General features: G+C 44.1%; 1 protein-coding gene across 1 annotated transcript in view; it reads right to left on the bottom strand.

Annotated features, from left to right (window-relative positions):
* Positions 1–17,896, bottom strand: part of LOC116853891 (neurotactin) — a 41,650-nt gene that overhangs the window by 8,664 nt on the left and 15,090 nt on the right. Inside the window, exon 3 of the mRNA XM_032835210.1 lies at positions 707–907. Coding sequence (XP_032691101.1) covers positions 707–907 — 201 coding nt within the window. The remainder of the gene's footprint in view (positions 1–706; positions 908–17,896) is intronic.

Raw genomic sequence — 17,896 nt, 5'->3', positions numbered from 1 at the left:
GGCGCCGCAAAAACGGTGAAATCGTCTCCAGGCGGTTTATATCCTCGCAGTTTAGATAAATTAATGCCAAGTGCGAATTTCTCCCGGAAGAGGAGAGCACAGTCGATCTTTTTGCTTGTCGTAATTTTACTTCTTATTGAAACATTCCAGTTGCCGTGCCGCGATTCCGGATATTATTGTGGAGAGTTAGCCCGACGCTTTCAAAATAATCGTTATTAGCCCCCGAAGATTTCTAATATTGTCTCGCGGTTAAGCGAAATGTTTGTAGAAAGATGAGACAAGAGTATCGATTCCCGAACACGTAATTCTGGACATTCTTAAGGCGAGTTTGGCAGAAAAGCCGAAAACAGAAAGGCAGAAGCCAATCGCCTGGCGATCAACAATTGTAATTCAGGTCAACTATTGTAGTCAACAGTTTGTTTTTTTATCAGTTCTGGTCGATTTCTGTCTTTCTGTTTTCAGCTATTTTACCAAAGTGTATATTCGCCCTTACTGTTTTGATCTTTAAATACAAATATCTAAACTTTATAATAATATAAAATATTTTTAGGTTGTCATGCTTTACATGGGTCACCCATTCTACGTCTTGACAATTTAAATAATCGTATTTAAAGAACAAAACGAACTAGAATGTCCGAGATTAGACACTGTGCGGGAATCAGTACTTCTGCCTTACATTCTTCGACGGGGACTTCTCGATAGTTACCTTCCTCTTCCTGGAGAACACAGACGACACCAAGGGTATGCGTATAGCGTTGAGGATGCCCTTCCGGCCCTCCTTCTCTTTAGAATCCTTCGTGGGTGTGGTAAGCTTCTCCGCAGACGGTGCGTTGTCCTGCTCCTTCTCCTTCGTCACCACAGGGGCTGATTCCGCGTCGGTGGGCTCCGTGGGCTTCGTCTCGTCATCCTGGAGAAACGATCAAATTAATGCTCTCGCATGAAAAGAGAAGAGCAAAGAAATGTTTCGCAAGATCGATCTCCCTTAATCCGATTACGACGTCCGTCGGTGTGCATCGATATGAAATTTCCCGCTCTTGAGGAGAACTTTCGCAAGGAATCCAGAAGGAGGGGAATCAGCATGGAAAGCGCAGCGAGCCGATAGTTCTGATCTAGACATCGCTCCTTTTACCAGGCCCGCGCGCTCTTTGTGCATCCTGCACTTGGAGCGAAACAAGCGTAACAGGCTGATCCTCGAACAGGCGCCGGGATTTTTAGCTCGGAGGAGCGCGCGCGTTCACCTCGCGACCGCTCGATATTTCTGCACGGCGAGGCCGCGAGCTTCAAAGTCAGGGCTGCGAGTCAAGGTGGTCGTTCGCATTCGCGACGACGACGAGGAGGAGCGCGGAATCAAGGTCAGGCTCGGGACAAAGAGACGACGGGGCCTGGATGACGTCGCTGCCAGACGTTGCATACACACGAGAGCGCGTACGTTCGCCTCTGCGGATCTTTTCTCGCCGGAGCCCAGACTCTCAGACGACAGATTATTATTTTTAGAGTAGCGCCACTCCTGCGCGTCTCGAAACCTTGGACTTGAACGCGACTCGAGGGCGATAACTCGCGCTGCACCTCCTCGAGCCTCTGCGACAGATGCGCTCAAGAAAGCCGCCGCCGCCGTCGGTCCATCTTCTATCGTGAAGACGTCACGCGGATGAGAAACCAGGTCCACATGTTCGTGAGGACATGCCTGCGGTTCCATGTGTGAACGAAATGCTCGCTGCACTATAAGGGAGGAACTACCGAGACAGCTCGAATCGAGCTAAACGAGCTCGGTTCATCAGACTTGGATGTGGCGACTGCCCTGATTCTTCCGGCAAAACTTCCGTTTAAACTCCCGTTCGCGTCAAAAATTTCCATGTCAAACTTTCGATTTTTGTACAACTTGACTCGCGACTGCAGTTTGCGCGGCAGAATAACCTTCTTCGAGGTGTGAGATCAGCGCAATTTTTTTACTTCAAGAGATAATCAACAAGAGTTTGAGAGTCAGCTGGAAAATTCAAACGATCAAACAAACAGCAATTTGTTGTTGTGTGTTGTTCAACATTCCAATAGACCTTACATGAGAGAAAAAATATTATATCGCGTATGTCCCGCGATATGCTTTTCCCTCATTACTTTTCCGTCAAGCGATATCGGAAACCGAGTTGCACATTGGTTTTCCCACTTCTTCATGAATTACTCGTGTGGGCAACGCGCGGCGGTGGAGGGCACTGAAAGGAGGAACGTCTCTACGTCCTTTACATAGTTTACGTAATTGACGGTTAAAGTCGCAGTCGCAAACGTCGCAGGGGCAATATGCAGGGGGAGTATTGCACAGCTGGTAATTTTGCAGCGGCATATAACTCGAAGGCTTGAAGACAAAGCCTCGCGTGCGTAGATCACTCGAGAATACTCGAAACTACCCTTCTATTAATTTCGACGAGTGTTCCGCGAATGTTAGAGATGCGAGTTAATAGCTTTGTGATTGCCAGCACCATTAGTACCTGAGCTCTTACACTAGCTGGATCAAGCCAGACTCTTGCTCTTGTGTAGTCTTATCTTATAGCGGCAATTGATGTAAGGCATATAACCAGTAGCGATTAATTTCAACACTCGCAAGCCCTCCATACATCGTTGATCAATTAATCAACCTCGTCCCACCGTTATAGCCGATCAATCGCGATCTTATTGGCTTGGTTAATGTCGCATAGATTTATAAAAGAATACGCGTGTAACGTCAGTGCTTATAAATTTCTAGACCTCCTGAGCCTTGAAATATCAATCTTCATAGATAATTAGAAGCGCTCAAAGAAGAGAGTGAGAAACTACAGCTGGGTTCAATGGACTCTGAGAGCATAACGAGGGCTATTTATCCTATTTGTTAAAATGAAGCTTACATGCTTCTGTGAAGAAGTTCTGTCTAAAGCAACTATATTCAGTACAATTATAGAGAAATCAAACACGTGACGCGGAGACCCCAGAGATTAGAAATGCGATAGATGAATCGCGTTCGCAGCCTGCCTAACGGTCTCTAATGGGATTATCACGGCAGATATAACGTTTATTAATAACGCCGCGTTTGGAGCGACAGCTCGAAGGGCCACCGGCGTCGTACTCGTATCACACGTACATGTGCACTCGAGTAGCAGCGAACGGCCGCGCCACGCGACTCCACTTGAGCGAGAAAGAGAGAGCGCATTCAAGTTCCAAATATAGCAACACGCCTACACATATCCGTATGAAGCACCACATGCATCGCGACCGGCCTGTACGACGAGAACGCGAGATTGATGCCTTGAATGATCAGTCGATGTGCGGGATTAGGGGATTAAGAACGAAGACGCGAGTCCATTTCCAGCTTAATTGCCAGCGAGATAATGCACGTCGGTAGCACGAGATGCCGGCGATTATTGTGGGAGAGTTCTTCGAGAGTTGTCTCTCTGAAGAGCGTATGACATGACTTCGGATAATTATCAAACTTCGTGAACGAGCACTCGAGTTGCAAGAATTATGTACAACATAGGCACCCTAGATAATGAGGTGAAAAGAGTCAAACGTCAGTGCAATCGAGTCAAATTGAACAAAACATGATGTAGAAAATTGATACGACCAATAATGCGTCGGAGCAGTTTCGTGATCATCTCATTTGAATTAAATTTTAAGCTTGTTTTACACAAACAAAAGATCAGAACTCGTGTTAATAGTAATAAGCTTGACCTACTTGAGATATTCAGGCCTGAATTTAGAGTTACACGAGTTTTTGTTTGAATTATATAATATATAATCAGACAGAGTCAAAAAGGAGATTGATTCTTCCAATAAGATGAACGAGTCTGTGAGATCTTTAAGGAGAAATTGTGTTTCAAGACGGAAACTGCGCGGAAACACTGTTAGATAATCAAAGACTGGGCTCGAAGAAGGAACTGCTGTTTCCTCTCTTTTATCATAGGATGCACAGCAACGCTCGAGCGCTTCCAGATTCAAGTACGCGTATTTCCCCCGATTGTCATCCGGGGTGGGGTGGGTTCCGCACCCAAATTTCTATAAATAAATTTCACGCAACGGGTATCGCGCGTGGTAGCGCCCGTGACCGTGTCTCCAGGTCGCAGGATGCGTTTAACAAGCGATCGTTGCAGCCGAGTGCCCGTTGTCCTGTCCAGTCAAGAATTATTTCATAATTTATAGCCATTATATTATCTCTTCTTCCCGACATCATCCGGCAATTTGCAGTGTAGCCGTTAATTATCGTAATTTTAGAGGTGAATTATGCTAAAACTCGAGCGGCCATCCTGATACGATAAGGAAATCGCGCGATATGCGCGACTAAGTTGCGAAATTGCGATCTTGAGAAGCTAAACCGATCGAGTGACTTAAATCCAATGATTAAAATTCCACTTGGAGCTGCTGGGTGATGGTGAATAATATCGACGTAAGAGATAGCTTTCGTGAAGAGTGGAGAACACGAGTGCTTCAGAATACCTATTTCTGGCAGGCAAGCAAGCAAACAAGCACGTTGTCCGACACACAGTCAATGCGTCAGTAGCTTCCTGACTCAGGCAAACACTTATAATATTTATTTACGCGTCATAGAGATCATTCCGAGAATACTACGCGGTAGAGACGAGTCTTAACGAGATTTAAGCCACTTCGCCGACTTAACTGCTTCGTCTTGATGTTTTACAGCTTCGCTGTGTTGCAACAATCTCGTTAGGCACGGCGGAATGCCGAGTGCATCGCCGACTCCACGTTTCAATAGCTCCAGGAGCGTGTTCCTGATCGGGAGAATCTCGCGCCCGTAACAACAAAGGGATAATTATTACTTGTAGCTTTCAATAGCGCGGGCTATGCGTATACGTCATTTACCAAGGCTCCTCGACAGACTCGCTGTCGCGGGCGCAGCCCTCACCAGCGCGCATAACGGATAGTCGCCCCATTGTGGCGCCACACGAAGGCCGTCCTCCTACATAGACTTGGGTCTGCGCAAAGGAAGAATAATTCGCCGCGAGTTCTCGGAAATTGCATTTGCTCGAAACGGCTAGTCGATATAAATTATTTCTGCACGAATGGGCGCATCGTCGCGCACACGCTATCCCCCCTTTCGCGAGCGTCTTTCTGACGATAAGTATAAAAAACAGAAAATATATGTTCATTTAAAGTTCGCCGGAAGAATAATGGACGGAAATAGCTCCGTTATAATTCGTGCCGCCCCAAAACGCAGCTCGACACGCTATTTCTCGAGATTTAAAACAATTTATAAATTGAGAGATTTAAACTGAATAATTATTTAAAAATATAATTAAATTATATATCAAGTATTAATATAATTAGACTGATCGGACTGAGAGAAAAGACTGAGAGAAAATAATGGTTAATCCAACTAAAATTATAGTTATTTTTTGCCATATTTTACAAATACCAAACATTTTTTTCTCTCGGTGTGCGATACATTAATTTGGTTGAACTCGCGTTAAACCGCGGTTTCGACATGAAACAAATGGAAACTCAAAACCGACGGTCGCGTTTAACGCTGCAGTTAACGACTCTAATTAACACGGCCGCGTTCAATCACCGCCAATTTGCCCGAATCGGACGCGAAGCAACGCTAAACGAAGAAGCCGCGTTCCAGCGCTAATCGGCCGCCTCTGAGCGCGCCCAGCAGAAAGAAATGCACCGTCAGAGTACTGTCATTTTTCCTCTCTTCATCCCGTCAATAAGCCCCCCCTCTCTATTTTTCGTGTGCCACACAGGTGGCACGCCGGAAGTGAGGGTGGCCACTGAAGAAAGCCCCAATTTTCCGGTCTGTCGAATTCACGTACGATTCACAAATGAGGGCGCGAGGTCGAGTCATGAACCGGTAACGGTATTTCGAAATATATACTCTGTAGTAAGCGCGAGTACGAGTACGAGTACGAGAGAGAAAGAGAGAAATAGGGAAAGGGAGGAAGAGAAAGAGAGAACACAAGTCGCCATCTGCGCAGTCTTGTGGCTCGCGTCGCTCGCTGAATTTCTTGGCGGATTCGAGACCGACAGTGTCGTGTAACAGCGGAGACTTGACCGATTTCCATTGCTGTCCGTTACGGTGTAACATAGCGACGGAACATCCGCGTAGGCCGGAAAGCAAATCCAAAGCAAGCAAAAAAAGCAATAAAAAAGCAAAGCCTCGATTACATAGATTTCTTTACGCAAATTGCAGATAAATTGAGTAAAAATCAGGTCAGATTGACAATCTGATATAGAGATTCCAAGCACAAGTTTTAGCTCACGGTGAAAGATGAACGAATAATCTAACACGTAATTTTACATACCATAATTCAAAGCAAAACTAGGAGCGTAAATATCTAAAAAGTAAAAAAATATTTATTCGGTGGGCACTAATAATATATTTACTTGAATCTAAATTCTTTTATTTAAATAGAATAAACAGTTGCCTTTATGAAATATTTTGTTTTCGTGAAGCTTTCTTGAAATTTTCTAAGATTTAAGAAAATGTATATTTTCTTATTTTGAAGATATTTTATATTAATGTGAATATGTTTCTCTCTCTCTCTCTCTCTCTCTCTCTCTCTCTCTTCTCCATCAAATAAATATTTTTTATTTCTTAGATATTTTTCTCCTCGGTATATAGATGGTATTTTAATTACCAAAAAGTTAATCCAATTGCAAAGTACAAGCAATTCGACGTCTGACGGAGAGTTAAGTAAAGAAAACGATATACTTGACCAATGTCAGTTTTATGATCGCTTTATGGCCTGATGGAGCTTAATATCGTGTTTATTTTACGAGATCGCAAACGAGAGATCAAAGGACCTGGAAAATTATGTTAAAAGAATCGAGGCAGTTAGTTCGCCACATTTAATCCAGAGAGTGAGTTCGTTTAACTCGAGTTACCTGATTCTTTATGATGCGCGTAAAATGCAAAATCACGGTATGATGTAGAACAGGCAAGCCGTGAGATAACTGACCGATTTCTTCGCACGAGTAACTGCGCGCCGGGTCCGCATCGCGAAACGACTAATCGTTAACCCCGCATTTCACACTTCGCGGGAGATCCCCGATGCGAGACGTCATTATCGCGCGATTTCTTCCGAGTATCTTGTACGTAATCTTGCAGATGATTGGATTGTCCCACTAACCGGACAATCCATCCGGTCTCTTGGTCATGGTGCTATTTCCGATGCAACCTATACTTGTTATATTCACGCGTCCAACGTGCGTTTATCCCGACGTTCATGATAAAAATACTTATCTTGAGTGAACATGTTTAGCGTAGTCATTTTATCAGACGCGGTCAATGCACTTTCCTTCAAAGTTTTCGGACACTATTCGTCGGGCTGGGAAGTTTACCCTCATGCAGTTCATTCACCAGATACAGCCTCTTCGGATTACTATCTATTCTTCGATCGCTCTTACACCACCCGGCTCTGATACACACTTTACAAGCGTGAAACAAGTCCGGAAACGCATGCAAAATGATCACATCGACTCCAAAGTCGCCAGGTTTTTTTTTTTTTTCGAGAAAAGATTCGTCAGCTATCCGATAGATGGAGAAAAGTATTAGAAAATGATGGCAAATATTTCGCGAACATTGATATACTTATTATTAGTATTTCTTTTTTTTTTAAGATAAAGATAAAGATTCAATTTCTTCAAAGAAATCACCGAACTAACTTGTGCACCTAACATAATGGTCGTTAATGAGTTGATATACGATACGATTTGATACATTATATTGACTACAATACAAGTTCACGTCGGACATTTATTACGTGACGCACACACGTGTCCGGCATACCTCCGGCAGGAGATCCTTTGGCGCTCCAAGGATTCACCGCTAGACGAGAGTGTCCGCTCGGAAGAGTTGCCGCCAAGGTAAAAATAAACGGCGCCAGTTAAATTAAATGACAGCACGCAATTTTAAAGAGACAACGAGGAGCCGTGTTTCCGAACAATGCGCTTGATTTCCCTTCCGCGAGTTTTCGCTGCGTCGCGGCCTCTCGAGAGTCTCATTGTCCTCTCCTCGATACCGTGCCGTCATCCTCTCTCAACGAAAATCTCTCTCTCCTCCCCCCTCTGTCTCACCTTCTTCCTCACGTCTAGGTACTTCCCTTCATGCGCGTTCGCGCCAACATCTACAAGGTATATTATGTACGTCCAGAGACGTCGGATGAATGTGGTGACTTATGCGGCTGAGGATGATGGCAGATATCGAGGTGCAACTGCGTGACCGTAAGGCCTCGATTCGGCGGCGTTGCACTGCACATCGATGCATCTAATAGCGCCCCGGGCTCTTCCATTGTGGCGAATGCATCGGCATGCGGCGCGCGATGCGCGGCGTTCGCGGATCTCTCGTATCTCGGTGAAGCAGCCGGCGAGGAACGCCGCGGCGTTGCGGATACTCGTCGCAGCTGCTCGTCGTCCTCCTCCTCCTTGGAGGAGGGAGCGCGAGAAACCGTTCTATCCTCGGTGTACTGGCCCTGAGAGAGTAAGAGATTCTGGGCCGACTAGCGCAGCTCTATATTTGAACCGTCGGGTCGGGTCGAATAATCGATTCGAGTGGCAACGCGCGAGCGGTGGAAGTACACGGTGTCGATGTACGTAGCCGTGACACGCGCGCGACATTGGGTTACTCGTATTTTATAACAGTACACACACTCGTTTCCGGACACTGATGGGTAGTTCGTTGAACCCAAGCTCGATCTCGCAATAAGCGAGCAATCATCTCGCCCATTATCTTGCTTCTTTAAGATAATGTCAATCGATTATAAGTCAGGAAGAAGCTACTAACTTAATTTGTGAAATAACTCGTTATCTTTTCAATTTTATTATGTTTCAAACAGAAACGCTGTTTCTAATAACGACGCCGTCGTTGTTAAAAAATATGTAACAACAACAAGAACGAGTTATAACCGAAATCTGTGGCGGATTGATAATGCGTGATACGGCTGGAAAAGCCTGATCACCGTGGTTGCACCGTGCGCCAAGATTCCACTGTCCGGTTATAGCATACGTTATTTTTCGCGCGCGCGAACGCTGCGAAACACACAATCCCTCGCCGTGCCGTTTGAATGCCGGCGAATAAAAGCTTTTGACGGGCTGCAGCTCCGATGGCAGGGCGGCGACGACGAAATTTCACTTTTATTGATTTGGACCGTACATCCGCGGCAGTTTGCAACGTACACAGATTGCATTCAAGATAAATTATTGTATACTGGGCGCGCAAGAATATATGCAGTTCTGTCAGGCTCCGCGAATATGAGACGAATAAATTTTACGCGGGACATACAGTGTAGATGCGACGTGGCGTGCATTTTACGCGCACGTTAAACTCAATTCATTGCGATCGTCAACATGCCCAATAATGCTCGGCGAGCTCCTCGCTTCGACGATAAATTGAAGTCGCACAGTTTGCATGCCCGTGTTTGCATGCATACTAATAACCGTCTGTCGCATATTTTACTTGAATTTACTTCGCCTTCCGTTCCGTCATCGGCGACGCGTCCAGTGCGATTTTCCCGACACCCCGTTCGGTCCGTCGCGTCTGCCGGCTTTGTCGGCGCACCTCGTACGCGTTGATTAATGCCACTTCGATCCGGACCTCCCGACCCCTCGCGCGAATTCACGAAGCCAGTACAATACAAATATCTGTTAATCGCTAATCTACCAGGCGGCGTTTCTTTCTATTCGATCGTTCTCACAATGGCGCGGCGTCAGGTTTCATATTCTATCTCGTAATCTTCTCTGGCCGGCTCATATGTCCATACATTATGTCCATACATATTGGAACTATTCGGGGACCTGTGAATACGAAATACACAAGCTCCCGGCACACAGGAGCGACGAATTACACGAGATGCGCAACAAACGTCCCATCGAGGCGCGCAAGCTGTCGAACAAGAGAGCACGCGAACACGCGGAAACTGGGAAAGATATGTGATTTATATGCGCGTTCGTCGCATAGGCGTAAACTCGAAAACGCTAAATCACGCAGAATGCGCCAGACGCGCACTCTGCATTGCGGAGTATTTTAATAATACGCGCGCCGAGTGGCGAAGAAGCCCTGCGGGCTGCGTGTAAAAATTTTGCAACCGAGACACAGATCGATATTCTGCAATAATTTATTGCCCCTTCGTTTTATATGTACTGCTTCTATTTTAGGAATTGTGAAACAAAAAAATTTGCTTTATTCTTGACAAAATTTATCATATTCCAAAAGCAAAACTTTATTCTGACAGCTTGATTCTTACACTACTAGAAATATAATAAAATTGAAAAAATTTTTTAAATTGAGAAAACTTGAAAAATGGAAAAAAACTTGGAAACTAGTAACTACTAGAAACATAAAAGACTTGGAACAACGAAAAAGTTGGAGGAAATTATATGAAAAAAAAAAAAACTATAATACCGTCGATACCGAATTGGAAAATTTTTTAACTCACAAGATTTCAATTTCACACACGAAAAAGAAGATTTGCTAATATATGGACAAATAAAAATATTAACTGCAGGAGCAAATTTTCTTGCTTTCATAGTAAAAGTTATTTAGTTGTGGTAGCTAAAAAGTTAGCAAATCTTTTAGCTATCATAACTAAATAATTTTTACTATGAAAGCAAGAAAATCTGCTCCTACAGTTAATATTTTTGGTTGTCCATATATTAGCAAATCTTTTTTTTTCCGTGCAGATTTTCCAAAACATGTAGAGAACCTCGAGATAAATTGACCGAGGTGAATGTCTCAATTTCGTGAAAAATGGAAGTGAGGGGCTTTTCTAGTCCGGCCGACAGTTTGTGTGCTCGCGTGCTACGTTTCCCGTGGCGACCCGTGTCTTGTGGCCGGGATTTCTACGGTATTATTTCACAAATACGTCTGCGCCACGCTCGTCACGCCTGTTACTTGTCATTCACTCGCTTTCAAGCCGCGGCATTCGCGTGCAGCACGTGCACGCTCGGCACTGCCGGGGCACGTGTTTACAGACGCGGCTCGTCTCGCGCGTGTAATTCCTTATCATTCCGGGAGCGGATAAGTCATCGTATCGCGCCGCGATTGCTTCGTCGATCGTCTCGAGCTGCGCCCCATCCGGTTTTAATCGGTTTATGAGGCCGGGGAATTATTTATAATCCTGATATCCGAGAGGTTGAGGCCGCGAGGTTCCCGATAAACGTTTAACGGTAAATTATATCCAATATTTACGCGGATGTATCGGATAACACGAGTGGGTAAAAGTTACAAAGCGCAAAAAAGGAGGAAAAAATGCGTATCTATCGGTGCGTTTTTATTCTTCCTCTTTTTCTCTCTGCGCCTTATCGCCTATCTATTTGCAATGGTGAGAGTAAATTTAACAGATTAAAGTCAAATGTTACGAACACGCAATCTACAAATCTTCGTATTGCGCAAATCTCTGGAAATAATTCTTCAATTGTACTAAACGCGTGAAAAAGTACCAAATTCCTCGAAGTCGATCTCAGAGTCACGCCAATTTCAACAGAATATTATATCCCCGCACAAATTGACGTTACTTGACGTTACTTTAACGATATCATGTAGAGACGAAGATCGACACCGTTTCTTTCGGTGACATCGCTCGCGATTGTCTCATTTTCAGATAGAATTTCGCAGTCGAGCTTACATCGATTCCCAGCTAATTCAGATTACATTTGTCGCGCGAGGAGGTAAGGAGAGACCGACCCAAATTGAATTTCGCGAGAGTGGAAACGGCGTTCGCGCACCGCGTCGCGTCACGAAGAGAACCCAACTCTATCGGTGGTGGGTTTCGCCGGGCGGAAATCGATATCAGACGCAACTTTCACCCCCTCTAACCACTCGCCCCTGTCCGCAGCCGCGCGTTGGAAGCCACCCTCGAGCACGAACGTTCTATAAATACGCACTTGCGTGTTACCAGGAAAAAACGAGTCCTCTCTCTCGTTCTCTCTCTCTCTCTCTCTCTCTCTCTCTCTCTCTCTCTCATCCGCCACCTTTCTTTGTTGAATTAAAAACTTAATTTTGCTAGTGTTCTTCCTACTCAGTCTCTTCTCGCTTTCGCGAGAACACCTGACGCCCGAACAACCATCGCCACACACGCTAATTTGAGACTTCCGGTGAGATAATGACGAAATTTGCATACATATTCGTGTCACTGACACAGGAGATTGCTTATCTGCTAAATGCTGTCATCGAGTCCAGACAAATCGTATTTAATGTAATCGTATTTAATGTAATAAGGATCACTAGATCTTTCATTAAAAAAGAAGAAGAAAACGATGAATAAGAAAAAAAAAGATTTATCGACGCAATATTCAAAACACTCGCGTGACATGGCCAAGACGAGGGAGTGTCAAGCGTTCCAGTTTATGTAACCATTCGAAAGTAATCGTCTCCGTTATTCACGTGACCACATTTGTCATTCACGCGATAATCGTCACACGATTATCAATCCTTTCAATCGTTCACGCGCGTATAAATCGTCCGTGCAGATACCGAAAAAACGCGATGTCGTTAATCATTCTTTATTTCTTTTCTGATTTTTTTTCTTTCTTTTATCGCGCGTTACTTTTGCTGTCGCGCGATCCCAATCTGTCATAGCCGAGAGCGTCAAAGTGCACTCGCGATCGACCGTGCTCGTCGTGCGATTTATGCGAAAGGCCATTGTCCGGGTCGTCGCTGTTTGCACAGCGAACGCATCGCGAGATGCGTCGAGAAAAAGGAGAGGGTCGGAGAGGCAAATTCGACGGAGAGGCTGGCGGCGAGAAGGAACGACTGTGTTTATTGTTACTCACGACGAGGTGGCAAGAGAAGAGAGAGAGAGAGGAAGAGAGAAGGAATTTATTTACTCCTAGGGGTTATGCCCCCTAAAGTTACAGCATAAAAATTTTTGAAGTATAAAGAGTATAAAAGTAAATAAAGAGCTGGTAGTAAAAGACAGTATAGAGTACAAAGTAAATAAGCAAATGAAGAGCTGGAAATATCACGCTAGGAGAAAATAACTAAGTCTAAGACTGTGAGAAATAATTAACATTACCATTATTGTATGGCAAGAAAAGATTTTTAACGAAGAGAGAAACAGAAAGAAAGAAAGAAGAGAGAGAGAACGCGCTGTTGCTTGCATAAACCGAGAAATCCGTGAACGAATGTGCGTTTATGCGTGCGCACGCGGTGCACTCATTGCATCCGATTGCGACTTACAGAGTGACGTGGAAATTGAGATCGCGTTGCACCATGACTCGTTAATACCGGTTGCTCGCGTCTGCCCACACAATGACGTAATTCTTAATGAATTGCCCGAATAATTAACCCTGGGAGGCAATTCTGTCCCGACACGGCGACAGAAATGCGCTGGTTATATTATTCTAATGTATACCCCCTTCTCCCGTACAACTATGCATTCTCTCGCATGCTCGTTCCGCTGATCTTACACGTGGCGTTATAGGAGTATAACATTGGTAATCGACTCTTTTAATCTAGTTTAGTGTATTTCCAGCTTAAATTTCGCTCGCCTCTTATTTGATTTGACATGGAGTTTCGTTCTTTGTGCGCGAAGGTGAGGCCGATTATCGTGATTCGAAAGCCTGCATGTCGTTCGAGAGAACAGACGAGAACAATCGTAACAAATTGCGCCATTCGAATTGTCGCAATTGCGGCCGACGCCTTTTCGTCTCGCTCCTCCGTTTTCAGCGTCAAAAATGCGACTTCCGCGATTCTTCGCGGCTTTTTCGCTGTTTTTTCATTCATTCGCGCGGCTTCGCGGAGTCGCACGGTAGCGCACGGCACGATGTGTACGAGGTGTGCGTGAATCGATATAATGCGAGCCCGCGTGTCGTAACCAACCGTGGTGAGGTCCGCGGCAGTATGCGGATTCCGGTTATTCTGGTTCGGGGGCCCTCTGAATTTCGACCCCCCAAAAAAAACAGCAACTATGCCCTCTCGGCGGAAAGAAAGCGAAAAAAGAGAAGGGCCGCAGAGACAGAGAGAGAGAGAGAGAGAGAGAGAGAGAGAGAGAGAGAGAGCGGGAATGAGGGCGGGAAGAATAATGAAAGAATGAAGAGGAAGCAGATGGCAGGAACAACCGGATTCAAAATTGTTCCTACATGGCTACCTTATGATTAATAATAATCATTGAGACTCACGCGATCCTGATTCGTCCGAGACCCGTTCGCTTCGATTTCGGGCGATTTCGTGTGACGACAGTATTGTCATCTCCTTCGAAAAATGACAAGTGTACATACACACTTGGCAATATTCCAAAAACAATTTATGACATCGCGTGTTAAAGATATGTTAAAATATTAAGAAAAAATGTCGAAAGATATTTGTATACATGGAGAGAACATCGTAGTAAATTTTTTTAGTAGCACATAACTCAGTTCTGAAATATAAGTGGAACGTAAAGGCGCGCGCGGAAGGCTAGGAGGCAAGTTACTGTAGAATGTCGATCTATATCTTTTCCGCGGTTACAAAATTCCGTAGTAATTTCTGAAATTCTCTCCGTGCGCGGTGACGCGCGAGCAATTATAACGATAACAGCAGGTAAAACGCGACTCTAATTACATGCTTGCTCGATCATACACTTCCGCTCGCACGGCTGACGGCTCGCTTTTACCGAGTCACTAAAGTCGGTGTAATCGATTATCGCCCGGGAGAACGATTTTTCACCTTAATCCGACTCACGTGTCGGTAACACGTGCCTGAGAAAAAGAGGTCTCGCTAGTTTTCGCGTAGTTCCTGCTTTCAGCGAGGTAGTAATTGCGAAAGCGTGCTCGTCTCGGCGCGAGATACGGTATCCTGTGTTTCCCGTTGTATCACGGCGAAATGACCGCGGCCGGGATTAACGTAAGGGCGCTTGCCGTGCGCACACGCGAAATTAAGTAATGGAATGCAAATGCGTATGTGTATATGTGTGTATGTGTGCGCGTCGGGGTGTGTATGATTTAATTAAGTGGCGCGAGAGAGAGAGGGAGAAAGTAAAATTCACGCGAGATAGCGAGAGAGGAGCGAATCTCGTGTCCCATAAAGCAATCCGCGGAAATTTACGTCTTTAGCTTAATACCTATCCGAGGAGATACTCCACGCGGCTGCTCCACGGAGTCTGCTTGCCGGTGGCGTGTGCGAGGGTCCGTTGACCCGCGACCGCCGCCATAATTTCAATAAAATCCGCGAACCGTGACACGCTCGTGCTGAGGGAAGTCGTGTAGCGAAGTCGAGGCGATAAAGCAGCCGAGCTTCCGGCTCGCGCGTCAGGTGACCGCGTTAAAACGGACAAAACGGACGTTTCGCTGCGCGTGTACCAGCCGTCTGGCACGTTAATGCTAATGAAAGCTGCGCGATATCGCGAAATCGAGCGGGCCCATCTTGCCGTGACATACCGCAACGTAGAAACGAGGGGACTGGAAGAAACATCGGCGGCATCGGCGCTCACAAAGAGCCCACGTGCGGCTTGATACAGCGCAGACAATTGATAGGTGAAATAGAATAAGGTAGAAAGGAGTGTACGATGTAACGAATGTCATATAAGAGTAGCGAAAGAAAAGGCAATTTTATGATAATGCAGTTGGTACAAAGATTGATATCAGGATAAGAATTTTTAGGAGAATGATAGAAGAAAAGACGTATGGAAAGATGGTTAAGGATATTCTAAACCAAGTTCCTTCTTGATTGTGCAACTGAGGTAATAAATACAGAAAAATATAGCGCGCAGATAACTCGCCAAACATGCATTGTCTCGATAAATATGCAGCGACAAATTCGAAAAGCGCTATCACATCCTTTTCCAAAGAGGGATTCCGAAATCCCGGGACCATTTTTTGAAATATCGGAAGCACGAAATTGTCCCGAAAAGTTACATTGTATCGAAATCAGTACAAAATATACCGGAAAATTATTGTTCTCATTGTTGTTCTTCTGTTGTGTTTATCATAATTTCGGGAAAACTGCATTTATCGCATTGTAGTGATTACGGTGTCATAACTTTTCGCGGAATAACTGTACGGAGAGAATTTTATAGTCAAAAATATTGTAGAAGTTGTGGGACAGATCGCGACATTCTGCAGCAATTGACTGTCCTTTAATTTGGCATGTAATACTTACACTTCAGAAACTGAAATGTGCTATTAAAAAGTTTGCTATGTTGCCAGCGGAATTTACGAGGTTTCCAGAGAAATTTACGATGTTCTTTAGCAAGACAGACTTTACTATGACAGTCTATGTATTTCTGCTTTAAAAACGTAGAAATGTAGTAAAATTGTATGTATATATATATATATATATATATATATTGTATGTATATATTTTTTCATATATAAATCCTTTTATATATAATTATATTTAATAATATTACTAAAGAATAACACTATAAAAAATATATTATATAAATTATACTATATAACAATATATTATACTATTCTTTATTATTTATATATATATTTTGTTTATAACATACCATCTCCGTGCAATATTTCGGGAAAATTGTATTCCAAAAAATCGTCACGACACCCGAATTTCGAGATCATGATTTTCCAGGGAATTGTCCCATTTTGTGCGAATTTTTTGCGATAATGCACGTCCGTCAAACTAACGAGAGATCACGGCGTTTGTTGCCGCGACAGAGAGAACGCTTGAGTTATATAACGTTTGATCTCTTAATAATAACTACACTTCCACGGCAAAAAAAGAAACAATTAGAACGAACGAAGCCGCGTATATAGACGCTCGCTCTATCTTAAATGTCGTCGCTAATTATTGCGCTATTGCCGTAAAGCCCATGGATTAATTAAAGCTCACCGACTGAAACGACAGGCCGGTAAAAGAGACGATTTACAGCGGCGGGCATCGAGCGCAATTTGTAGCGGCCGTAATTCGAGCGCGGCTGGAAGAAACGAGCGGATTTTAATGGCCGAGACCCGCGAGAGACCGCAAAGTCCGAGAAGCGTTGTTGTCGGTGTAGCAATTACGCGAGACGCCTCGCTTCGACTTTCCTAATCCTATACTTTTCGTTTCTCCCCGGGATTGTCACGCGGCGGGATAATTCGATCGTTCTGTGGACCTGATTGTGATCGAAAGCCACAGAAGAACCGACCGTGGGAATGCACCTTGTCGAATGTCGTCCAAACGCGATATCACTCTCGAATTCGGAGTTCCGCCGTCGGGAAGTGCAAAGACATATAATTTTACTGCCACTCCTCCCTCGCCCCTTTTATTTCATACTTCGAGCCACAGCGAGACGCCTCACTTATCTTTTCTTTATTTTTAGCGATTTGCAACTAACTTATTGGCGGACATAGTTGATTATATCATTACTCTTTCTTTTTCTCATAAACATGAAGAACTAGAAATAAATAAAATTTTATTGATTAAATTACTATAAACAAGTGAAAGTAAAAAGAGGTACTTTTTTCAGACAAAAATCACTTTAGGCTGTTACGACTGTTACGAATGGACATATTGAAACAGTTTGTTAAGGATAGATACGAGTATTTACACATTTTTTCGACATTTTCTGCAAGCCCTTTTTTGCAATAAATTATTGAAATATTAATAATACATATGCTGCAGATTCTTGTAAAAAACGCAAATATCCTCTTTTTGAGAAAATGTCATTATTTTCGAACAATACTAAAAGCGAGATTGTTAATTTTGAAAACTCATCGCCACATTGTAACCGAATTTTAACACTTTAAATTCGTAACTAACACCGAAATATCAAATTTGAAAGAACTTCACTGAAAAATAAAACGCACGGTTCAAAAGGTGTTGAGTTTCCCGCATAGTCGGGAATAAGGCCAACTTCTGCGGTAGATCGATTGAAGAAGTTACGCGCCTCATGGGGAATATCTTTTCGTCTGCTATAAAATATTCCTTGAATTTAAAAATTAATTTAAAGACTAGTCTCTCTCTCTCTCTCTCTCTCTCTCTCTCTCTCTCTCTCTCTCTCTC

The sequence above is a fragment of the Odontomachus brunneus genome, unplaced genomic scaffold (genome assembly GCF_010583005.1).
Source record: "Odontomachus brunneus isolate Ranch 3 - 2012 unplaced genomic scaffold, Obru_v1 Obru_scaffold_007, whole genome shotgun sequence".
NCBI classification, from domain to species: Eukaryota; Metazoa; Arthropoda; class Insecta; order Hymenoptera; family Formicidae; genus Odontomachus; species Odontomachus brunneus.
This window is presented reverse-complemented; position numbering and strand designations above follow the sequence as displayed.